We start from the raw sequence: 27,483 nt of genomic DNA on the forward strand, positions 1-27,483 counted from the left end.
ATCAATTTGAAGTCTTACATCTAAATAAGTTATTCCAAATTTTAAGTTGATATGAAAAAATTGAGGTTCTTGTGAAAGTTTGTTTAGGGCCTCAAAAAATACAAAATAACCTTATATAATTCATACACTGCATGGTGCAAAGTGCATTAGTGCATAAGTACATAGTGAATAAGTGCAGAGTGTATAGTGCGTCATTTGGGGCACAGCTCATGTTTGCCAAAGAAGACATCTTTACCCTCACCAGTCAGCCCTTACATTGCAGTACACACTACAAAGTATTCAAAAGCTGTTGATGAATAAATAATGAATAAATCATTTACAAATCTTTCTCCATCCCCCAATCTAAACTGTAAACTACTCATCACTTGTAAATGTTTTACAAACCTGCTGTTTACAGGCTGTGTGGGTGTCAGGTGGGTATAAACACTGGGTGAAAGACCTTTGAAAAATGAGTAAAACATTTACAACTGATGAATTGTTTTCACTTTAGATTAGGGGATGCAGAAAGATTTGTAAATTATTTATTCATGATGCGATCTTCAGTGAAGCATAAACATTTAAATGATTGATATTTTAATTATTTTTAAGTGACAAATAATATATTAACTAGTAACGTATTAACCACTTACTAAGGATCTGTTTGATTATTTCATGATATGCTATTTTTTAAAGATAAATTACGACAGATTTGTAAATAGTTAGCATATTAATTAATAATCTTTTGTAAACGTATAATCATGTTTTGTAAATTATTAGTTCATCATTATCTAATCACTTGTAAATGATTTAAAACAATTTACAAAAATACTAACATATCACTTATTAATCACTTATGAATGCATAGTGATGTTTTGTAAATGATTAGTTCATCATTAACTAATTACTTGTAAATAACTTGTAAAGGAATTAGCAAAACACACATTGTTAGCATATCACTTATTAAACACTTATGAATGTTTTGCAAATCATTATTTTATCATTAACTAACCACTTATAAATGACTTACAACTGAACGTTATTATAAAGTGTAACCAAATATATCTTTGGGTTTGAGACTGTAATCTTTACAACTTTACAGATCTTATATATACACAAACAGCTTGTAACACTCCAAAGACAAAGGAAAACATGAAATCATATGACCCCTTTAATATCTGCACTTTATATTAAACAGAATACTCACTATAAGTAACTTTGGAGTGACATGTCAACTTATTTTACTAAAAGTAATACATCTTTCCAATCTGTAAAGACTCTACATTTATTTGTGTGCAAACAGAATAACAACAAAACATTTGCGCTTTTGTAAAATAATGAAAGCAAAAAGGATGCACTTTCTGCCGTCTCAGTCTCTGTGAACTTGAGCCCTAAACTTTAAAACTCTGTGTACTTGCCTTACAGACATGAAAACTATATCTATAGAAAGTGAAATGTCCACCTTTAATTGAACCAATTCAAATAGAAAACAATATTCTCTGATTATGTAGTCCGCATGAAATGTGCAGCTGCGTCTACTACTATGGAGATGATGGAGATTAACATAATTATTTTAGGAGACCCGATTTCGACTGAATTCATAGAGTGTGATTTATATGGAAATGTACAATTTTTTTGAAAAAAGTTCAAGCATGATGGTCCACAGCCTAAACATTTCCTAAAGCTAGTCATCAATGTATTAATGCATTAATGAAAAAAAAAATATTATTTTTGTTTTTTACACGTGCTGAAATTATTTTGGCGTTCGTGTATATGGGTCAAAGACAAAAAGGGGTTTAAGCATAAAAACAATAAGTCTAATACTGCTTTAAATTGTTGTTGTTGTTCTAAAAAAAAAAAAAAAATTAAAATGTTTTCTGTTTGATTTAATTGCATTTTTCTTTTTATGTGTAATATTTCTTTTTTTTATGTAATAATCTAGTTTAGTATAATAATATGGTTTTTAAACATTTTTTACATAATTTGTCAAAGATTATTTAGAAAACAGAGGTGTTTTCAGCATATGTCCCGCCAAATATTGAAAAAAAAAAAAAAAAAAAACGCATTCAAATTTACATTTAGCGATAACTCTATTTTAAAAACTCTGTTTTTCGGTGATATTTTAAAATGAAGTGTTTATTTTAATAAGTAAGCTTACATGTCATCTAGGAGAATACAATATTTAATATTTCTCGTTCTTTGGCGGTTACACCATTTGACATTTTCATGTACATTCAGTCTTAACTTTTGTAAAAAAAAAAAAAAAATGGTGCATATGTCATTTTTAATGACATAAACATGCAGTGTACCCCAAATACTAATTAGTTGTAATTCTACATTTCTAAAATGTGCCGCTATCCTTGGTTTTCCTCATTTGTCAGTAAAAACTATTTTTCACTCATTTAAAACACAGTCAAATTTAATATGCTCCCTTATTCTTTTGTATATTAACAAGCACAAACCAGAATAAGCATGTTGTTTGAATTTTTACATAAATATTGTTACACTAAATGACAATGTAACATTATTTCAACCAAATTTGACATTTTATTCTCCAAAACATATTTGAAATCTTAAAAAGAAGACACTTTACTTTCATTCCCTGTGCTTTCTATGAACATAAAATCACTAGTGTAAATTTCTTTTGACGTGGACATCTTAACATCTTTGACCCATATTACACATCGAGGTACAAAAGTGGGTGCATATTTGTATCTGGATTTTACTTGCATAAAACTTGCAAGAAAAACTGCGTTTGCCTTCCCAAATTATTGTCTGGGACAAGCTTACCTTGCAAATCTGCTTTAATCTCAGTGTGTGTGTAGGAGTCTGTGCTAATGCTTACAGCCACAGTTCTGTGGGTTTGCCCCGTTCAAGGCATGAGTGATGCTGCTGGCCGCCGGGGGGTGACGGTGATGCAAAGTGTCATAAAAGTGGGGGGAGACTGACAGAAAGACAGAAGATCAGAGTGTGATCCTGCTGATGCACAGGAAACACAGCAGGCACACATTCAGTCAGTGTGACAGCGCTTTAGCCACACACACGCACAGAGACAAGATGATATGAAGCCTTTCGCATTACAACAATGAGACTTTGAAAGGGGAAATTCATTTAGGATTCATTTTCTTTATGCTAAACTCTCTCTCTCTAGATTATAGAATGAAATGCAAATAGATAAACAATAAAATAAATAGCAGTGATCAGTGTTATTTCTGGGCTGCTGTGTGTGAATGATGGGAGATGCTGGCTTTACAGTAAATAGGAGCAGCAAAATTAGGGCCACTGCAAGAATTTGTCTCAAAACTAAAACTATGTCAAGTTCAGTAAGAATTACATTTATTAGGGCAAAAAACACTGCTTTTCATGCACCTGTCAAGTTTGAGATTTTGGGCTTTTTGGTGTTTCATAAAGTGTTTTTTCAGGCTAGTGGAAAGAAAACATCCAAAAGACACTGTTAAGTGTTTCTTTTATAGCACTTTATCTATTTGTGTCAATAGATTTCAGTTACAATCCATATTTTATAAGGCTGTTTTCTCAAAATGAGTTTTTTTCTTCTACACTGAGTCATAAATCTCCACTTCAGTAGCACTTACACACACCAAACTTTACATTTTAATCCTGTCTATATCCTGAAGGTTTTTACAGAGGGATTTGTTCATATATAATTTGCTTGATTATATACATCATATATATACTGTATATCGTTTTCTGCCTGTTCGTAGTATTTTCTGAATTATGAAGTGACAAATTTAGATAAAAAGTAAAAACATTTGACTCTAATATGTCAAAAAAAGAAACAAGAATTGTTGAAAATGACTTCATCCAGTGTTTAGATTGTTATAGAAATGTATGCAAATTAGCACATAATTAAATAATGCCTCATTTGCATATTAAATCCTAACATTGTAGAAAACTTGTAATGGAAAAATTGTTTGCAATTATCAATGTAATCAATCAACTGAGTAAGTAAGGTGATAACTTTTAGATTTTTTTTAACCCTATTCATCTGCAGTGTCTCGCCTTAAAATAATTAAACTAATTATGATGTGTACTCTCACATTCAAGATATAGGACAATATGTCACTGTGTTAATTAGTTTTCCATTTGACATTTTTGAACCATTTTTTAAAAGCCCTTGTTAAAAAACTTGTAAACAAAGAGTGTATTTTTAAGAAAACATGCACTTTTAAAGTCGATTTTTACATTTTAAATAAATTATTTTTTTTCCTATTATATGGCTTTGATTTTTTTGTGTTTTGGCGATTGTAGTTTCATTTATGAGAAAGAAAGAGAATAAGCTCTCATAGGGTCCTGACAGCCTCTCTTCTCGTTTGTTACATGCTTTTCTTTGTTGTTTCTCACCCTGGAGGCTCATTAGAAGCATGTTACACTTCAGTGAGAACACAGAAACCATTAAAGTGATGATTATTTCATTAACAATGCCCCTTTGAGAGTGGGTGGGGTGACATTAATGGTGTTTGGTTTGTATAAATATGCACTCAAATATCTTTAGAACAAGAAAAATATGCAGTTTACTGATGTTTTTTATTTTATTTTTTTTTTTTTTTTTATTTTTTTTTGGTGACTTTCAGGAACAACCCTGATAGCACACATACATCTCTGAGACATCTATTTGACGTCTGCATTGACATCTACAAGACGTAGTTTGCTCATCTGCAATATGTCTATTGGACATTTCCTATCAGATGTCAAATAAACGTCTTTCAGATGTTTGTGATTCAGAATGCATGTAAAACTGACATCTTACAGATGTCTGCCAGACATTTGTACACTATAAAAAAAACACAATTTGTTGAGTAAAATTTAAAATAATTTGTTATCCTGCTGCCTTACAATTTTAAGTTGAATGAACTCAAATATTTAAGTTGTCACTAAGTACAACTTTAGTTGGCTAAACTTAAAATTTTAAGGCAGCCAGGTAACAAATTATTTTAAGTTGACTCAACAAATAGTTTTTACAGTGATACACAGCAGATGCTTTCCAGATCAAGAGATCTTTAACAGACATCTTGCAGACGTACGTGTGCTATCTGGGATGTAACCAAATGAGGAACAAACTTTTCTGACCATGGTTAATATTGTTAACTACAGAGTCTGGTACAGCTTGTCAACAGCTTGTTTTGCATGAGAGAGCGCCTCATCTCTGTTGTGGCTGTTAACGCATTACTGCACTGTGATGACAGGGCCGTCATCATGATGTGACTTTGTTGTGAATTGGGACCTGCCCTGGATGTTTAAGTAGAACCTAAGCTGACATGATCCATAGAGAGAGAAATAATAGTCATGAGGCAAAAATGTCTGTCTTATGTTGACCAAAAATCACCAGACTTATGTCTTTAGATTCGGTGCAGCATACCGTGTCGAATGATACCCAGTTTTCATATGTCGCCCATTTTAGATGTTGTTGTTAAATGCTGCATTATATTTGGAAAGCTTATTTTTTGCCTGGTTCATTGCACAATACTATGTTCTGACCAGTGTTGGGCAAATTACTTGTACTACATTACATACATTTGAGATCAAAAGTTTACAGAATCTGCTAAATATTAATTATTTCACCGAAATAAGAGGGATCATACAAAATGCATGTACAAACCTGAATAAGATATTGCACATAAAATCTGAGAAAATAATAGTTGAATTGATAAAAATGACCCTGTTCAAAAGTTTACATCCCCTTGATTCGTAATACTACATTGTTACCTGAATGATCCACAGCTGTGTTTTTTTTTTTGTTTGTTTGTTTGGTGATAGTTGTTCATGAGTTCCTAGCTGTTCTTCAGAAAAAAATCCTTCAGGTCTCACAAATTCTTTGGATTTCCAGCATTTTTGTGTATTTGAACCCTTTCCAACAATGACTGTATGATTTTGAGATCAATCTTTTCACGCTGAGGACAACTGAGGGACTCATGTGCAACTATTACAGAATTTTCAAACCAGAGGTTGTGTTAGACTTTAACATTGTTCGTCATTTTGATGTCATTTTCTGTCATAATCCATTATTACCCGTACATATTTTAATTATAACAACACATTTAATTGCACTTATTTTTGTTCACATTTTCATTTTTAATTATGAACCCACAGGAAGATATAGGCTTATGCATTTATTTTGAAGAGAACAGATGAGACTGCATTACTTTTCATGTTCAACCCCACCCCCCTGCAGTGATGGCTATTTTAATATATTCTCATTTTTATGACCAATATCGATTCGTAAATCCCAGTCGATCTTTTGGTCTATGCTGTTTTCAGTTGTTGAATGAACAGTACATAGTGTGCCTCCCACCCAATAAATGAAACAAAGTCTTAAATTTCAAATTCTCAATTTCATTAGGAAATTCAAGCAATAAATACTATTTTGGTGCTTTTTATTGTGGCATGATGGATCGTTGTAGCCGGTGCATAATCAGACGCATTGCAAAAGATTCGTGACAGTTTCATTTTTGTTCTGGATCCAGTGCTCTGCTGCTACAGAAGATACTTACATGTTTCTCAGACGACAAAATGCGCTAAAGTTTTCACCCCCGGCTCTTAATTCATGTTTTTTCCTTCTGAAGCATCAGTGAGTGTTTGAACCTTCTGTAATAGTTATGGACAAGTCCCTCAGTTGTCCTCAGTGTGAAAAGATGGATCTCAAAATTATACAGTCATTGTTGGAAAGGGTTCAAATACACAAAAATGCTGAAAAACCAAAGAATTTGTGCGACCTGAAGGACTTTTCTAAAGAACAGCAGGCAGTTTAACTGTTCAGGACAAACAAGGTACTCATGAACAACTATCACTAAACATGGTTTTGAATTGAACACGCATTTGATTGCCACTCCCTGGATAGTTAACTTCGAAACTGTTGTGAAATGTACAGTAAGGTACAAAATATCAGTGATGCAGAAACATCACCACAAGCATGTATTTTCAATAAGCCTGGGTTGGAGAAAAGAGACATTAACTTGAAAAATGTTTGTGCTGTGCAACTACACTTTGTTAGGGGTTGCAGTGATTATGCATTGCCATTTCTATTTTAAATGAGAAATGTCAAACAGCAAAGGGTTCAAAACAACAATTCAGCGCTATGTGTTAAACCGCACTGCATGCAAAATTCTTCCGCTTGACCTAATAGGCAATGTAGGACCAGCTCAGATCTCAATCACACAAGCAATATTAAACAGAGTTTGAATTTGCTGCTACATTCTGTTATAAAAAAAAATGATTGTCTCTGTGTTTTAAAGTAATTTTAAGCCTGATGAAACAGTGCTGACATTCTCAAAAACATTGATGTAAAGCAGCAGAAACATTGCCATTGCCATGATCCAGTTATAATGCACTAACCACATTTACACATTTACTATGGATTTACTGTAGTAAAACTTACCATGGTGACCATGGCGTTTTGCAGTAGTTGACTTTTACAAGTGAATTTTCTGTTTTGTAGTAGTTTGTTACTGTACACTATGTTACAAGTATTTGCACTGTATCTGAATATTTTTATTTTTGGAAGCTTTTTCTTCACTACATTCCAAAGCATAATATCATGCTTTTCAAATGAACTAGAATTCATAAAATCATACCTTTTCTTGTTATTTTATGGTGAAGAGATTTACTGAATATTTTCAATGGAACTGTTGCATCAGTATCCCAAATCAAACGGAATGATTGTCGACTTGGACTGATCTGATTGTAGCTGAGACTCCAGTATAGAGTTCACTGTATTGTTCATGTCTGACCCAGAGATCCCATATGTATAGAAGGCCATTTCTGCCACTGAAAAAAAAAAAAAAAAAAAAAAAAATTGTAATTGTGCCTTTTTATCTTACAATCTAATTTTTTTCTATTCTCAGAATTGCATAATATAAACTTCTCTGAATTGTGAGATATAAACGTTTAATTGCGAGTTATGAAGTAAGAATTGCTAGATATAAAGCCACAATTCTGGCTTTTTTTCCCTGATAAAAAAACTTGCAATTGTGAGCTATAGAATCCAATTTTGAGGTGGAAAAAGACGAGTTTGCGAATTTATTTCTGCCAGTTGTGACTTTTTTTTGTCAGAATTGCGTTTATATCTTACAATTCTGACTTAACTCACAATTGTGTGTTATAAAATCAGAATTGTGAGTTATAAACTCGCAATTCTGACAAAAAGAAAGTCACAATTGGTAGATATAAACTCGCAATTCTATAAAAAGTCACATTTACCTTTTTTTTTTTTTTCTTTTATATAGAGGCAGAAATGAACTTCCATTCATATGAGATCACATGAAGCTGAAAATACATTATTAATTCCAAAATTTAGCATTGATTATTGTAAATGAAAATCATATTTGTCACTGTCAGTCTGCTGTAAAATAGTGAGCTGTTTAAGCCTGCTGTATAAAATTCATGAATGATTCATTCTGTGTGATTTGCAAAGTGATTCAAAAGGTCCACTAGAAAAAAAAAAAACAGTTTAAATCAAATTAAAATAACTTAGAATTCTTCTTAAAATGTCACATTTGTTCTTATATTTAACAAATAACTTGTCAAATATTTAATAACTAACTAACAAATACAGACACTCTATTGTGACATGCTAAATAGTTGTGGTGAAGACTGTAGAAAAGAATGTGTAGGGCTGGAAATGTGCTATGCCTTTAATTGACATATAAAGCATTTTTTTTTTTTTTTTTTTTGGAAAGGTTCCACATTTCTATGAAAACCACCAACCTGGCATGTTTCTGCTGTATTGGTACAGTAAATGCAGTATAATTGCAACAGATGTTTTATTAAAATGTATAGGAAGTGGACCTTTGAATTTATCTCTGTTCAGCCAGAAAAAAAAAAAAAAAATCCATTCCCTTTTTTCTGTCAGACAGATGACAGATTTAACTTTCATTTTTATTTTCTAGCCAGCTGTGGTTTTACCTCATGACTGATTTTTACTTCCACATGGGGAAGAAAAATACAGCATGTGGTAAAACGGTCCTCATGTAGAAATTCTGTGTTTTCCAGATAAACGAGCCTGAGAAACTTATCTGTTCAGAAAAAAATATATAATCCAAATAATGAATGTCAGTGTGGTTTAGTGTGGTTTTGGACTTCCATAAATTTCACAAATACTCTTCAAAATGTCATCTATAAGAAAGTTCACCAATCTGACTTGATCTAATGCAATCTAATCTGAATTTCTCATTTTGACTTGAGTTGATGATTCAAGAACATCTTCAGTTAGATCAGTCTGCTTTGCAATATGTTTTTATGCAATGCATTGTAGTAAAAGCATGATCGCTTTGGAATGTAGTGAAGTAAGATTTCCAAAAATAAAATGCACAATATTTAAGTACAGTATCAATTTAAAAAAAATACTTAATTACTGTCCATCAAGGATTTCAACTACACTCTTAAAAATAAAGGTGCTTCACGATGCCATAGAAGAAACTTTTTTGTCTAAATGGTTCCATAAAGGACCTTTAACATCTGAAGAACCTTTCTGTTTCGTTACGGCAAAAGAAGGTTCTTCTATAAAAAGGTAAGAAAGAGATGGTTCTCTAAAGAACCTTTGACTGAATGGTGCTTTGTGGAACCAAAAATGGTTCTTCTATGGCATCACTTGAAGAACCTTTTAAAGCAGCTTTATTTTTAAGAGTGTACATTTATTCCGGCTTTTACTAATCATGATGTTTAGCTCAGGGTCCTGTGTCATGAACGCAGGCTGTCATCACAGGTGTATTAGTGTGTTCACATTTAGACTCATGCAGTTTACAGTCTCTGGCTGTGATGAACACTTGCTTTTGTCCCAGTGACAGGCCTTCCTCTCAGCGGTCTACACAATGAGTGATGAGTGTCCACACAGAGAGCCATTCTTTCAAACTGTGACACTCACATACAGAACAGTTCTAGAAATAACCACTGATGAGGTTATTTGCTGTCAGGTGTGACTCCAGTGTAAAAGGAGAGATGTGTTTTTAGCCGATTCTTGAAGATAGCTATGGACTCAGCTGTTCGGATTGAGATCATTCCACCAGGAGGGTACTTTTAATGTGAAAGTCCCTGAAAGTGATTCTGTTCCTCTTTGGGATGGCCAATAATGCACTGTTTATTTGCAGAACTCAAGCTTCTAGAGGCACATAAGTCTGAAGTAATGAATTTAGGTAAAGGGGTGCAGAGCCAGAGGTGGTTTTGTAGACAAACATTAATGCCTTGAATTTTATGCGAGCAGCTACTGGTAGCCAGTAATTGATGAAGAGAGGTGTGACGTGCGTTCTTTTCGGCTCATTCAAAATTACTCCTGCAGCCGCATTCTGGATTAATTGTAAAGGTTTGATAGACCCGCCAAAAGAGCACTGCAATAGTACAGCCTGGACTGAACAAGAGCTTGAACAAGGAGTTGTGAAGCGTGTTTCGAAAGAAAAGGCCTGATCTTCTTGATGTTGAATAAAGTAAATCTGCAGGACCGGGCAGCTTTAGTAATGTGGTCTGAGAAAGTCAGCTGATCATTTTTCTCCAAGGTTGCTGGCTGTTTTTGAAGGAGTTATGGTTGATGTGCCTAACTGGATGGTGAAATTGTTGATGAAACGATGGGTTTGTTGGAATCACAAGCAGTTCTGTCTTGGCAAGGTTGAGTTGAAGATGATGGTCCTTCATCCAGCAAGAAATGTCTATTAGAAGCTGAGATGCGAGCAGCTATCGTTGGATCATCAGGATGGAATGAGAGGTAGAGTTGAGTGTCATCAGCATAGCAGGGATATGAAAAGCCATGCTTCTATATGACAGAGCCTAGTGATGCCATGTAGACAAAGAAGAGAAGTGGTCCAAGAACTGAGTCCTGAGGTACTCCAGTAGCTAGATGTTGCGACTTGGATACCGCACCTCTCTAGGTACTGAGTCATAGAAGTAAGACTCAAACCACTTTGGATAAAATACTTCTAAAATGTAAATATTTGTAATATTCTTAATGTACTCCTATCCTGCATTCTTTTAATTCAGCTAAGAGGCCACTCCAATCTTCTGGCCACACATTTTTAACTTGAACTTTGGAATGCAGTGAATTTTAAATAAGCTTGTGTTTCCTGTCTCCTGCATTGGCTTATGAAGTCAGTGGAATGGAAAGTGTAGGACCCAAGCATGAAACCTCTTTGGTCCAAAATACTATGTATATAAATTAGGGATGCACCGATCCGTATCGGCCGATCACTTGCACGTTTTGTCAGTAAACAGCCGTTGTTCACTGACGAGCTGCGCACATTCACACTGATAATGAACATTGATTTGCGCAGCTCGTCGGTAAACAACGGCTGTGTGTAGTATATACGGCTCAACGTGAAATCACGCACCTGATGGCATTTACCGCTGATTACAGAACCGGCTTTACTGACAAAACGCGCAAGCATGATCGGCTGATTCGGATCGGTGCATCCCTAATATAAATGTATATCAAGCATAAATCAGCTGTGATTGTGTCAGATCATGTAACATTTCCACATTCAGTGTGGACAGATTTACTTGGTATATACAGTTGAGGTCTAAAGTTTTCCTTTTTTTCAGCAAAATGTTAATTATTTGACCAAAATAGGAGGGATCATACAAAATGCATGTTATTTTAAATTTAGTACTGACCTGAATAAGATATTTCATATAAAATATGTTTACATATAGTCACAAGAGAAAGTAATAGTTGAATTTATAAAAATGTTACCTGAATGATCCACAGCTATTTGTTTGTTTGTTTGTTTAGTGATTTAGTGATTGTTTAGTTGTTCATGAGTCCCTTGTTTGTCTGAAAAATCCTTAAGTTCCCACAAATGATTCAGTTTTCCAGGATTTTTGTGTATTTCAACCCTTTCCAACGATGACTGTATGATTTTGAGATGCATCTTTTCATGCACTGAGGACAACTGAGGGACTCATATGCAGCTATTACAGAAGGTTCAAACGCTCACTGATGCTCCAGAAGGAAACTCAATGCATTAAAACCCAGGGGGTGAAAACTAAATTTGAAGATCAGAGTAAATTTAACTTATTTTATCTTCTGGGAAACATGATGTATCGTCTGTAGCTTCTAAAGGACAGTACTAAATGAAATAAAATTATATTTAGGCAAACTTTTAAAAAAAGTACACATCTCCATTCTGTTCAAGTGTTTTCACCAATGGCTCTTAATGCATAGTTTTTTCGTCTGGAGCATCAGTGAGTGTTAACCTTCTGTAATAGTTGCATATGAGTACCTCAGTTGTCAGTAGAAATGATTTATTATATACATGATACAGCTAATAAGTCTGAAGTTTACAAACCAGTGATGGCTCTGGAGGAGTGTTTTTGGTAGGGTCTATATAGGGTCAAATATATACATTGTTCAATTTTCAATTGCAGCAATTGGCTGCATACAAAATATATTATAATAACATTAGTGCAAATACTTATTTCTCTGTGTAAATGATGTTGTAACATCTCTGCCTTAACTCCACTGTCCTAAACCTCACGGGGTATTTCACGTCACCAGACGCGTATCATCATCTTTAACATTCTGCACATGCGGAGCTGGGATTGATTAATATAACCTCTGGTGAGCAGGGAGGCCTCAGGAGGCGACAGAGGGTGACGGGCCGGTGAAAAAAAGCGCTGACTGGAGAGCCAATTGCCTGAAATGTAACTGATCCAATAAAGCAGGGCTGTAATTTAGTCGTATTGCTGATGGAGCGAGGCGAGGGGACTCAAAAATTGCGTTTGGCTGCGGTGACGATATTTAAGAACGGCATGTCATGGCCATTAAGCCTGTAGTGTTTGTGAGATTGCAGGCAAAAGTAACCAGTAAAAACAACTGAATAACAGTGTTATTGTGACACAATGCTGCATATACCTGGCTGATCCACTCTATTTTATTTTAAAACCTTTTTAATGTAGGGCTTTTCTTGCACCACTGGAGAAATTGTACTCGGGTGCAGATTGACATGCTGAGGTTGAGCGTTTCAGCTTCACCTGGGAAAACACTTTAGAGCAGCTTCAGGACTGAGATCAATACTGTGGCCTATGTGACATACTAATGGACCTGAAAGAGACATCAGCAGCTTTGGGGCGTAGCAGCTGAGATCCTTAAGGTCAGAGGTTTAGCTGGTTGCAGAGCAAGCAAGTGTCTGGTTTCTGAGATTACAACCCTACTGTCTGTCCTTGACCAGGACGTGTAGGATATCCCTACAGCCTACAGAGACAATATTACAGTCTAAACATCTGATTTGAGTTCTCCATTAAGAGACATTCTCAGATAGAGAATGCAGTATTGCTTTTTTTCATTTACAGTTCACTATATTTTGTAATAGTTTTTATATACATTATTTTATAGGTTGAAGGTTAAATGTATTCAATTAAATGCAATTAGTTGAACTTTTTTTACCCACGTTTTATAGCACTTCAGTACGTCATTATAAATTATTCATATTTATGTCTGTTGTCTTTGAAACATGGTTAAAGTGTGCTGCTGAATGTACTGACCAGCATTTATAGTCAAATAAAATATATACTTTAATGTTATTTCTGTTGGAATTCGCACTAATAACTTTAACTCTATAGTTAAAATTGAAATCAAGCATTTTACTTCTGCTGTTATTCAACACACTAAAGCACTTGCTAGTAATCTGCTAATCATGCTAACAACAGGCTACTCAACCTGCTGAAAAAAACAGCATATGCTGGTTAGGTATGTTTTGGTGCTGGGATGCTGGTTTATGCTGGTCCTTTGCTGGTTTAAGATGGTCCTTTGCTGGTTAATGCTGGTCCTTTGCTGGTTAATGCTGGTCCTTAGCTGGTTTAAGCTGGTCCTTTGCTGGTTTATGCTGGTCCTTTGCTGGTTAATGCTGGTCCTTAGCTGGTTTAAGCTGGTCCTTTGCTGGTTTATGCTGGTCCTTTGCTGGTTAATGCTGGTCCTTTGCTGGTTTAAGCTGGTCCTTTGCTGGTTTATGCTGGTCCTTTGCTGGTTTATGCTGGTCCTTTGCTGGTTTATGCTGGTCCTTTGCTGGTTTAAGCTGGTCCTTTGCTGGTTTATGCTGGTCCTTAGCTGGTTTAAGCTGGTCCTTTGCTGGTTTAAGCTGGTCCTTTGCTGGTTTATGCTGGTCCTTTGCTGGTTTATGCTGGTCCTTTGCTGGTTTATGCTGGTCCTTTGCTGGTTTAAGATGGTCTTTTGCTGGTTAATGATGGTCCTTTGCTGGTTAATGCTGGTCCTTAGCTGGTTTAAGCTGGTCCTTTGCTGGTTTATGCTGGTCCTTTGCTGGTTTATGCTGGTCCTTTGCTGGTTTATGCTGGTCCTTTGCTGGTTTAAGATGGTCTTTTGCTGGTTAATGCTGGTCCTTTGCTGGTTAATGCTGGTCCTTAGCTGGTTTAAGCTGGTCCTTTGCTGGTTTATGCTGGTCCTTTGCTGGTTTATGCTGGTCCTTTGCTGGTTTAAGATGGTCTTTTGCTGGTTAATGCTGGTCCTTTGCTGGTTAATGCTGATCCTTAGCTGGTTTAAGCTGGTCCTTTGCTGGTTAATGCTGGTCCTTAGCTGGTTTAAGCTGGTCCTTAGCTGGTTTATGCTGGTCCTTTGCTGGTTTAAGATGGTCCTTTGCTGGTTTATGCTGGTCCTTTGCTGGTTAATGCTGGTCCTTAGATGGTTTAAGCTGGTCCTTTGCTGGTTTATGCTGGTCCTTTGCTGATTTATGCTGGTCCTTTGGTGGTTTATGCTGGTCCTTTGCTGGTTAATGCTGGTCCTTTGCTGGTTTATGCTGGTCCTTTGCTGGTTAATGCTGGTCCTTAGCTGGTTTAAGCTGGTCCTTTGCTGGTTTATGCTGGTCCTTTGCTGGTTAATGCTGGTCCTTTGCTGGTTTATGCTGGTCCTTTGCTGGTTAATGCTGGTCCTTTGCTGGTTAATGCTGGTCCTTTGCTGGTTTATGCTGGTCCTTTCCTGGTTTATGCTGGTCCTTTGGTGGTTAATGCTGGTCCTTTGCTGGTTAATGCTGGTCCTTTGCTGGTTTATGCTGGTCCTTTCCTGGTTTATGCTGGTCCTTTGCTGGTTAATGCTGGTCCTTTGCTGGTTTATGCTGGTCCTTTCCTGGTTTATGCTGGTCCTTTGCTGGTTAATGCTGGTCCTTTGCTGGTTAATGCTGGTCCTTTGCTGGTTTATGCTGGTCCTTTGCTGGTTAATGCTGGTCCCTTGCTGGTTAATGCTGGTTCTTTGCTGGTTTATGCTGGTCCTTTGCTGGTTAATGCTGGTCCTTTGCTGGTTAATGCTGGTCCTTTGCTGGTTTATGCTGGTCCTTTGCTGGTTAATGCTGGTCCTTTGCTGGTTAAAGCTGGTCCTTTGCTGGTTTATGCTGGTCCTTTCCTGGTTTATGCTGGTCCTTTGCTGGTTAATGCTGGTCCTTTGCTGGTTTATGCTGGTCCTTTCCTGGTTTATGCTGGTCCTTTGCTGGTTTATGCTGGTCCTTTGCTGGTTTATGTTGGTCCTTTGCTGGTTTATGCTGGTCCTTTGCTGGTTAATGCTGGTCCTTTGCTGGTTAATGATGGTCCTTTGCTGGTTTATGCTGGTCCTTTCCTGGTTTATGCTGGTCCTTTGGTGGTTAATGCTGGTCCTTTGCTGGTTAATGCTGGTCCTTTGCTGGTTTATGCTGGTCCTTTCCTTATTTATGCTGGTCCTTTGCTGGTTAATGCTGGTCCTTTGCTGGTTTATGCTGGTCCTTTCCTGGTTTATGCTGGTCCTTTGCTGGTTAATGCTGGTCCTTTGCTGGTTAATGCTGGTCCTTTGCTGGTTTATGCTGGTCCTTTGCTGGTTAATGCTGGTCCTTTGCTGGTTAATGCTGGTCCTTTGCTGGTTTATGCTGGTCCTTTGCTGGTTTATGCTGGTCCTTTGCTGGTTAATGCTGGTCCTTTGCTGGTTAATGCTGGTCCTTTGCTGGTTTATGCTGGTCCTTTGCTGGTTAATGCTGGTCCTTTGCTGGTTTATGCTGGTCCTTTGCTGGTTTATGCTGGTCCTTTGCTGGTTAATGCTGGTCATTTGCTGGTTTATGCTAGTCCTTTCCTGGTTTATGCTGGTCCTTTGCTGGTTTATGCTGGTCCTTTGCTGGTTTATGCTGGTCCTTGACCAGCAACATGACCAGCATTAACCAGCATCCCAGCACCAAAACATACCTAACCAGCATATGCTGTTTTTTCAGCAGGGAATGCTAACATCATGCTAGCAACACGCTAGTCACAGGCTTATCGTGTTAGAAACAGGCTAATGACATGTTAATCATGCTAATAACTTGCTAATAACTTGTTAATCATGCTAGAAGCATGTTAACATGCTAATCATGGCAACATCAGGCTACTAATACTAACTATACTGCTAGCGACATTCTAATCATGCTAGCAACATGCTAGTAACAGTCTAATCATGTTAGAAACATGGTAGAAGCAGGCTAATGTCATGCTAATCATGCTAGCATCATGCTTATAAATTGCTAATCATGCTAGTAACTGCATGCAATTAATGCTAACATTATGTTAACAACATTCTAATCATGCTAGGTACATGTTAGTGCCTTGCTTATCATGTTAGAAACATGCTAGCAACATGGTAATATTGCTAAACATGTTATTAACATGTTAGCAACACAATATTGACATGTTAATCATTTTACAAACATGCTAGAAACATGCGAACAACATGTTAATCATGCTAGAAACATGCTAGTAACTTGCTAATCATGTTAACAACAGGTTACTAATGCTAACATCATGCTAGTGACAATCTAATCATGCTAGCAACATCCTAGTAACAGACTAATCATGTTAGAAACAGGTTAAAACAAGGCCAATGACATGCTAATAATGTTATTAACATGCTACTAACTTGCTAATCATGCTAACAACATACTAGCAACATGCTAGCAACACGCCATTGACATGTTAATCATGTTAGAAACATGCTAGCAACATGCTAATCATGCTAGCTACATGCTAGTAACATGCTAAATAAGTTAGAAACATGCTATCAATCTATTTATCCATCCATCCATCCATCTGACAGATTGTATTGCCTTCAGTATTTTACATGTGCTATGTTATTCAACAAACTAAAGCACATGTAAAGTACTTGATTATAATTTTAATTAAAGTGTGCTACTCAACATAATAAATAATGTTTATGTACAGTTGAGGTCAAAAGTTTACAGAGTACAATTATTACAATTATTAATATTTTGCAAATTCTGAAAGGGCCCCCTTTCAGAATCTGCAAAGTGTTAATTATTTTGCTAAAATAAGAGGAATCACAAACAAATGCATGGGGTGAAAACTTTTGAACAGAATGGAGATGGGTGCATTTTTCTTATTTTGCCTAAATATCATATTCTTTTTTCGTTTAGTACTGCCCTTTAGAGGCTACAGAAGAGTTACGTGTTTTCCAGAAGACAAAATAAGTTACATTTGCCCTGATCTTCTTGAGGTTTTCACCACCCGGCTCTTAATACATGGTTTTTCCTTCTGGAGCTTCAGTGTTGAGAGTTGAGAGTGTTTGAACCTTCTGTAATAGTTTCACACTGAGTCCCTCAGTTGTCCTCAGTGTGAAAAGATGGATCTCAAAATCATACAGTCATTGTTAGAAAGGGTTCAAATACACAAAAATGCAGTTCTCACTTTTCATAATAAGTCTTTTTTAAACTGTAATTCTTTAGCTCAAGGGTTTTGAGTCTCAGATGTAAACTCAATGTGTTTTTTTTTTCTTCTTTCTTTTAGCTCTCCTTTACGCCACCATCTTTGGTAACGTAACCACCATCTTCCAGCAAATGTACGCCAACACCAACCGCTACCACGACATGTTAAACAGCGTCAGAGACTTCCTGAAGCTCTACCAGGTTCCCAAGGGCCTCAGCGAGAGGGTCATGGACTATATCGTCTCGACGTGGTCCATGTCCAGAGGAATTGACACCGATAAGGTAATTTGGCACGAAGTGCACTCAGACTCTCGCAAACTGAAGATCTTCACCCAGGGAGCTTATTTTCTTCACTCATTGTAAAGGTCATTTGTTCTGCCTTTGCCATAACATCCGTAGCGTTTGTGAATAATGTCCTTCTAATGTTTAAAATCACAGTCTAACTTGCGTGTTACGTAAGCCTTGAACCGCTTCTCAGAATCTCATAAATTAAGTAAAAGGCTTGGAGAACCTACAGCTTTTGTTTTAGCATGATGCTAATTAGTTTTAGATCATGTTTCACAAAGCATGTTTGATTTGCAGGTGTTGCAAATTTGCCCCAAAGACATGCGAGCGGACATCTGCGTTCATCTCAACAGGAAGGTGTTCAAAGAGCATCCGGCTTTCCGTCTGGCCAGCGACGGGTGTTTGAGAGCGCTTGCCATGGAGTTTCAGACCATCCACAGCGCTCCGGGCGACCTCATCTACCACGCGGGTGAAAGCGTGGACAGCCTCTGCTTTGTGGTGTCAGGCTCTTTGGAGGTCATCCAGGACGATGAAGTTGTTGCTATTTTGGGTGAGTGTTTCTACCAGTGCTCTGAGGTCTACTACTTGAACCCATCATGAAAACATGAATAATTATTATAAATATTTAGTGAGTCTGTGAGTGCTTCTGGTCAGTTTACATTTCCCCCCCAAATACAAAAACGTCTTCAGAACGTTTGATAATACAGCGTTTTAAAATTCTGCTGTCTCACTGACCTCAAACCTATAATAGGTTTGGAATGATTCTTTAATGATGCTGTTTCTGGCTTCAGTTCCTTTTAAAGATTTTGGCAACCAAACGATTCCAGTGAACGATTATTTTATGCTGCATTTGCTCTGCAAGGCTTCAAGCACAGATCCATTATTTTGTAGAGCTGGACAAAGTACCTCCTAGAGCTTTAACTCTACAAACTCAGCCCAGATCTTCAGACTGATCTGACTCCAGTTGCTGTATTTTTTCTATCTATCTATCTATCTATCTATCTATCTATCTATCTATCTATCTATCTATCTATCTATCTATCTATCTATCTATCTATCTATCTATCTATCTATCTATCTATCTATCCAAGCCTAGCAACTAGAAACATGTTAACAACATGTTATAATCATATAATATTTATATATTTATATATATATATATATATATATATATTAGGGGTGGGCATAGATTATTTTTTTCATCTAGATTATCTAGATTAATCTAGATTAAAATGGCTAATTTGAATTCTGCTGAAGGCATTCAGAATATTTGTGCTACCCAAATAATGACTAAAAGTAAGTCTTCAAGAACGGGCCAGGTGGCGCATTAGACCAGGCGCTCATCTCCTGTTTCCAAAATGCATCACAAACTGCTTGACAATTGCATTCACATAATTACCTATACAAACTTGTGTGTAACCAAGTACTTCTGCGCAAAAGGCTGCACGACGTGCGCGTTGCCGTTAAATACACAGACGCGCACAGGCATGGATTTCTGCGTGCATAGTCTTCCATTAAACTGCGTTGCTTTTAGAAGCGTCAATTCAGTTGTTGCATATAGTTTAATGTCTTTATTTCGGGATTATCAAAGTAAATCATAACTCATGTGCCCCAGTAAAAAGGGTCTAGCAACGCACCTGCCCTGAAGCGGCTTCATAGCTGCATCCATGTTTGCACGTCTCATTTGATGTGGTAATTTCACAGAAGTTGAAGACTCGTTCTCGCCCCCTACAGTGCAATTCCACTAGGTATACGTCATCCGCGCTAAAATATCAAGGTGAAAGTCATCATATATTGCGTAGTTTAGACCCAGCTCCCAACCCAACTTTGAAAATAGATTAACGCCGATATTTTTTTCTTATCGCCCGATAAGAGTCTCACGTTAACGCAGCACGTTAACGCCGATAACGGCCCACCACTAATAAATATATATATAATCATGCTAGAAACATGCTAGTAACAGGCTAATAATGATAGAAACATACATGCTAGAAACATGCTAACAACATGCTAATCATGCTAGAAACATGTTAACAACATGATAATCATGTTAGTAACTTGCTAATCATCCCAGTAATGCTAACATCACGCTTGAACCATTTTAATCATGTTGGCAACATGCTAGTAACAAGCTAATAATATTAGAAACCTGCTAGAAACAGGCTAACAACATGCTAATAATGATAGAAACATGTTCAACAATGTTAACCATGCTAGTAACTAGCTAATCATGCTAGTAATGCTAACATCATGCTAGCAACATTCTAATCATGTTGGCAACATGCTAGTAACAAGCTAATAATATTAGACACATGCTAGAAACAGGCTAACAACATGCTAATAATGCTAGAAGCATGTTCAACAACGTTAACCATGCTAGTAACTTGCTAATCATGCTACTAATGCTAACATCATGCTAGCAACATTCCAATCATGTTGACAACATGCTAGTAACAAGCTAATAATATTAGAAACATGCTAGAAACTTGCTAATCATGCTATTAATGCTAATATTATGCTAGTGACATTCTAATCATGTCGGATAATTGCTAGAAACATGTTAACAACATGCTAGTGCCTTGCTAATCATGCTAGAAACATGCTAGCAACATTAATGATGTTAAAAACATGCTAGTAACACGCTGTTGACAAATATGCTAACAACATGCTAATCATGCTAAAAACATGCTATTAACTTGCTAATCATGCTAGTTACATGTTAGTAACATGCTAAATAAGTTAGAAACATGCTATTAACATGCCGTTAAATTGCTAATCATGCTAGTTACATGTTAGTAACATGTTAAATAACTTAGAAACATACTATCATGCATTAACTTGCTAATCATGCTAGTTACATGTTAGTAACATGTTAAATAAGTTAGAAACATGCTATCAACATGCCGTTAACTTGCTAATCATGCTAGTTACATGTAAGTAACATGTTATATAAGTTAGAAACATGCAGTCATGCTGTTAACTTGCTAATCATGCTAGTTACATGTTAGTAACATGTTAAATAAGTTATAAACATGCTATCAACATGCCGTTAACTTGCTAATCATGCTAGTTACATGTTAGTAACATGTTATATAAGTTATAAACATGCTATCAACATGCCGTTAACTTGCTAATCATGCTAGTTACATGTAAGTAACATGTTATATAAGTTAGAAACATGCAATCATGCTGTTAACTTGCTAATCATGCTAGTTACATGTTAGTAACATGTTAAATAAGTTATAAACATGCTATGAACATGCCGTTAACTTGCTAATCATGCTAGTTACATGTTAGTAACATGTTAAATAAGTTATAAACATGCTATCAACATGCCGTTAACTTGCTAATCATGCTAGTTACATGTTAGTAACATGTTATATAAGTTAGAAACATGCTATCATGCCGTTAACTTGCTAATCATGCTAGTTACATGTTAGTAACATGTTAAATAAGTTATAAACATGCTAGCAACATGCTAGTAACTTGCTAATCATGTTAGTTACATGTTAGAAACATGTTAAATAAGTTAGAAACGTGTTAACAACGTTAATCATGCTAGTAACAAGCCAACTTAAAGTAAAATTATACATACTGACTTTAATTTTAAAATATGATTTTCTTTTACAATTATCACTACTAAAGTTTGGCATTAACTAAACTAAATACTAAATAAAAAAATAACATGCATTTTGTATGATCCCTCCTACGATTTTGGTAAAATAATTAACATTTTGCAGATTCTGCAAGGTGTATGTAAACTTTTGACCTCAACTGTACGTAAACAATATTGATCTCAATGTTCTTGTTGTTTACATGCATGCATCAAGATCAGATCTGGCCAGATTGGAATTGATTATCAGTGTAAAATGTGTCCGTCGCACTTTAGAGAAAGCAACCCCACATTGGAAACATGTTAAAATGATTTAAAGTATGAATTAGTACAACAAAACTCCTATATACGAATAAAACAGAGATCTCTCATGAGCCATTGACATAGAAGTCTGACGAGCCATTGACATAACAACACAATTCCATTTGTGTTTGTTTTGAGTTGGACATGATGAAAGTATTGACTTGTGTTCACTGAGTAAATCAAGCACCGCTCCAGCAGATTCAGTTAGTTCAGTCATGCACAGTGATACGGTGAAAGCTATCAAAAAGCTCATTCTAAAAACTAGACACTGCCAGAAAACAGTGCTTTAATGAGATTTTTTTTTTTTTCTATTCCATGTGCACAAGACATGCACACATTAAACAGGCTGTCAGACGGCTGGTCATAGTGTGAACATGCAGAACTAAATCAAGGTAATGGGCAAAAATCCAGGTGTTATGGGTTTTGCTTAAACTGATTCAGATGAAATCCGTATAATAATAGAACACGTTTACATGACTGTGACATTGTATGTGAATAATGCAGGATATTTTAGCACAGTGTTCTGTCCATGTTGACCGAAGAACAAAGATGTTCAAGAACCATTTACAAAACCTAACGTCAGGCAAATCATTCAGTTCAAATATCCACAAAATCTCAGAATCTATGAAACATGCTAAGAACATGCTAATCATGCTAGAAACATGCCAGTGCCTTGCTAATATATTTATTTACGCTTAGCAACTAGAATCATGTTAGTGACATGCTAATCAGGCTAGAAGCATGTTAACCACATGCTAATCATGTTAGAAACATGCTAGTAACTTGCTAATCATACTAACAACAGGCTACTGATGCTAACATCATGCTAGCGACATTCTAGCCATGCTAGCAACATGCTAGTAACAGGTGAATCATGTAAGAAACATGTTAGAAACAAGTTAACGACATGCTAACCATGCTAGAAACATGCTAATTAGGCTAGAAACAGGTTAACAACATTAGACATGCTAGTAATGTTAACATCATGCCAGCAACATTCTAATCATGCTAACAACATGCTAGTAACAGGCTAATGTTAGAAACATCATAGGAACGGGCTAATCATGTTAGAAACATGCTAGTGCCTTGCTAATCATGCTAACACTGACATGTTAATCATGTTACAAACATGCTAGAAACATGCTAACAACATGCTTATCTATCTATCTATCTATTCAAGCCTAGTAACATGCTAATCATGTTAGAAAATGCTAGAAACATAACATGTTAATCATGTTAGAAACATGTTAGTGCATCAACATGCTAGCAACACATTATTGACATGCTAATCATGTTACAAACATGCTATAAACATGCTAACAACATGCTAAGCATGTTATAAACATGGAAGTGCCTTGCTAATCTATTTATCTATTTAAGCCTAGCAACTAGAATCATGTAAGTGGCATGCTAATCATGCTAGCTACATGCTAGTAACATGCTAATCATGTTAGAAAATGCTAGAAACATAACATGTTAATCATGTTAGAAACATGTTAGTGCATCAACATGCTAGCAACACATTACTGACATGCTAATCATGTTACAAACATGCTATAAACATGCTAACAACATGCTAAGCATGTTATAAACATGGAAGTGCCTTGCTAATCTATTTATCTATTTAAGCCTAGCAACTAGAATCATGTTAGTGACATGCTAATCAGGCTAGAAGCATGTTAACAACATGCTAATCTTGCTAGAAACATGTTAGTAACTTGCTACTAATGCTAACATCATGCTAATGACATTCTAATCATGCTAGCTACATGCTAGTAACATGGTAATCACGTTAGAAACATGCTAGAAACATGATAACAACACATTAATCATGCTAGAAACATGCTAGTGCCTTGCTTAACATGTAATGATGCTAACAACATGCTAGCAACATGCTATTGACAGGTTAATAATGTAACTTGTTAATAATGCTAGCTACATGCTAGTAACATTCTAAATAAGTTAGAAACATGCTAGCAACATGCTATAACATACTACCATCCATCTGACAGACTGTATTGCCTTCAAAACATTCAAGCTTTAAAACTACTTTAAGGTTCAACCTTTTTTGGACTGAAAACCATAACATTTCTACAATTTCTAAAACTTTAAAAACTTAAAGTTAAAGTCTTGACAAATTTAATTATATAGTTATAGATTTCTCCAGTAAAATAACACATACTGACTTTAATTTTCAAATGTGATTTTCATTTACAATAATCAGTACTAAAGTTTGGCATTAACTTTTCACAAAATCAGTCATGCACATATGATTTATAAGCAATAGGAAACAAGTGTAATGTGTGATTTTTCTGGAATACCAAATTCTATGATGTAAGACAGTATGTGAACATTTGAAATGAGTGTTTCAATATAAAAAATATTTTTACCTTCTTTCTCATACTGTCGCTGCTGGCTTAGTGTATTATTTCATAGCTTTTAGAGTCAGGGCTACTTTCTCAGATAGCTGAACTGCTCTCACTATCTCTTAGTATACTTCTTTCAGGTGAATGTGTCACTAAGATACTGCTTCAGGAGTTTCAATTAAGCTGATGTCTAGTCTGATTGTGCCTGAGTTAACTTTAGTCTGAAAGAATCGCTGTAATCAGTAATGAGCTTGTCTTGCTTGGAATCACCATGATTACCATTATAAAATATATAAGAGAACTTGCTACTGTGTGTTTTAGTGCATTGATATGCAGCCAAAATTATGTAATAGCACACCTCTCCTCCACAAGACACGATTTAAAGGTTAATACTCAGGGTTAGGAACATGTTTAACCCTTCTATTATATTCGTTCAAGAAAAAGAAAAATTCATCGTTTGTAAAATAGTGATAAAACTTAACTGCGAGTTAAGCCTATCAAAATAGTAAGGTTAAATGAACATAGGTTAGGGGTAGGTTAAAAGGTAGATTCAGTGTTAGCACCTAGTTATTATAATTACAATAATAACAACATAGTATGTACATGCGGAATAGGTCTATAAAATAAAGTATATCCATGCATTTAGCTAAAAAGCCATAAGTAATCACTGTTTTATGAGATCACATTCCCCTGGGTCAAAAGTGACCCGGGTGTCAGTTTTTAAACGTGTTAAGAAGATTAAATAACATTAAGCATGAGCAATAGTAGCTTGCCTTGCCAAACGCTGCTAATAAGCTTCTAGTGCCATGAGAACCTCTCTGGATTTGCCCTCTTAAAAGACACAGCAGATACAGATCTGGTGTCCAGTGGGGGTCAAGTATTATGCTGAGATAAATATTTGCATTGCAGCCCGTGCGGGGCGGCAGGTCTCTAGCAGAGTGTGTCATTTTACTGGAGGTGTAAATCTGTCATCGCAGGGTTAGAAACAGAGCAGAGTCATCCGTGGGGAGGAGATCTGCTCTAGCGTGAAACCTAGTGTGAATTGTTCTTTTAAGGAATGAAAGAATGTGAATTTTGTGATGCGAAAGCTCACTTTGAAGCCTTGTCAGAAAGTCATCTTGTTCTGGAATAGTACATTTAAAGAAAATGACATTTAAACAATACACTTCTCTTTCGTTGTGCATTGCAGTGGTTCAGCTGAAGTGATTCAGCACACTTCCCTGCTTTGTGAAAACAGTTCATGCATAGGAAACAGCCATGTAGACGTGGGACATCTTTGTAGCAAGATATCAAAGCTGATGAAAACACTCTCTTTGATATGTATGTTCACTAATATGTGTCAATTGTGTATTGCATGTCATCACAACAGAGCATTTGACCGTGTGAAATTGATGGAAATGTTCTACACCGAGCAATGCATTGTAACAAAAACAGATTTCTATCATTTTATTAAATGAATCTGTCAGCTTGGGATTTATCTTGTGCCTGACATACCCATTTTGTTTAAATTCTCTTTTTTTATATGCAGCTCTAACATTGTGTATAAGGTTTTACTGTCTTTAAAATATCCAATACAGTTTTTATACCCATGCACAGTATCTCACAAAAGTGAGTACACCCCTCTCGTTTCAGTATATCTTCTCAAGGGACAATACTATAGAAATTAAACTTGTATATATTTTAGACTATTCAATGTGCAGCTTGTATAGCAGTATAGATTAAGGCCCAATCCCAATTCTATTTTCTACCCCTTCGCCTACCCCTCGCCCCTTCCCCTTGTCCCTTGAAACAAAGTGTAAAGGGGAAGGGCTAAAATATTTCCCCTAAGAAATGGGACACCACTACAACACTGTGATACGTCATCATACGTTGTCGCTAGTTCCTAATGTTACGTCAGAGGACATGCGCAGATGTTTATCACTCATTCCAAGATGTCAAAATGTTGTCATGTTGCAAAAAGTACAAATGTACGGTGTACGCACCGTTCATTCACATGTGGCCGTAAGCAAAACAAACAACGCATTATCCCATGCGCGGCAAATTGCTAATCAGTGTAGTGGTGCCTGGAGAAGTATATATGCTTCATTTGTGAATATCGTTTTCAACTTTCTATTTGAACGCGTTCGTTTTCTGGATCCTTGGACTAAAATGTTTACAGGGGTTCACTGGTTTAAGAAATTTCTGATCGTAAAAATCAGCTTCTTTTTATTTGTAAGGTATCGTTTTTATTATTATGTACTGATTTAAATTACTGGTGCGGTGAACGGGCGCAGGTGCATTAGGCGCAATCATTAAATACATTTCAAAGCAAGCCGGCTCCACGGTCCTGACTGCATTATCACTGCCTTTATTGGGTGTTTTGAGTGAATATTTACATTTATTCACATGACTGGATGTGGTGGACTGCCATGATTTTGGCGAATGCAGGACACTGAATAATGCGCATCAGAGGGGATTTAAAAAGTGGAAGTGTGTATACACCGTATACGTTACCTGCGTACACCATCCACTACACCACCGTTGCAAATTACCGTGCCACTGGTCTTTCGTGTTTCTAACATGCAGTCAAGTGTATATGACATAAAAATATATTTTGTAATATCGTGCAATCAGTGCTATCTGCTAGCAAACTTTAGCGATTTTTTTGCAAACGTTTATTTACAAAACAACACCATAAACACAAACACAAGATTGAAGGTAATATACATATAATGAAACATTGTCATGAAAATCCTTATTAAAGGGAAAAATTACTTATATTTACGAGTCTGCTTGCTCGAGTGAGCAGCCATGTTGGAAATTTCTCTTAGCCCTTCGTTTGAAGTGAGGTCCTGAAAAATCTTCGTTTGGAGGGCTATCTGGCCCTTCCCCTTCCCCCTACCCCTCCAACCAAAAGAGAAATGAGACACCCCTACCCCTTCATGTGAACGCGCCAAACAGAGGGGTAGGGCTAAGGGGTAGAATTGGGATTGAGCCTTACTGTCCTCTGAAAATTACTCAAAATATCTGGCAACAAATGTGAGTACACCCTAAGTGAACTTTTACAAGGTTAAAATATTTTGTGTTAGCACCATTGTTATCTGGCACTGCCTTAATCATCCTGGGCATGGCATTGACCAGAGCTGCAGAGGTTTTTGCTAGGATGCTCTTCCACTCTTCACAGAGCTGCTGGACGTTAGACACATGGTGCTTCTCCACCTTACGCTTGAGGATGCCCCACAGGTGCTTAATAGGGTTCAGGTCTGGAGACATACTCCACCCCATCACCTTCAGCTTTCTCAACAAG

At 36.3% G+C, this 27,483-nt stretch overlaps 1 protein-coding gene across 1 annotated transcript in view; it reads left to right on the forward strand.

Annotated features, from left to right (window-relative positions):
• Nucleotides 1–27,483, forward strand: part of kcnh1b (potassium voltage-gated channel, subfamily H (eag-related), member 1b) — a 93,404-nt gene that overhangs the window by 38,602 nt on the left and 27,319 nt on the right. Inside the window, exons 8-9 of the mRNA XM_073844315.1 lie at nucleotides 17,713–17,912; nucleotides 18,213–18,465. Coding sequence (XP_073700416.1) covers nucleotides 17,713–17,912; nucleotides 18,213–18,465 — 453 coding nt within the window. The remainder of the gene's footprint in view (nucleotides 1–17,712; nucleotides 17,913–18,212; nucleotides 18,466–27,483) is intronic.

The sequence above is a fragment of the Garra rufa genome, chromosome 7 (genome assembly GCF_049309525.1).
Source record: "Garra rufa chromosome 7, GarRuf1.0, whole genome shotgun sequence".
In the NCBI taxonomy this organism is placed as follows: Eukaryota; Metazoa; Chordata; class Actinopteri; order Cypriniformes; family Cyprinidae; genus Garra; species Garra rufa.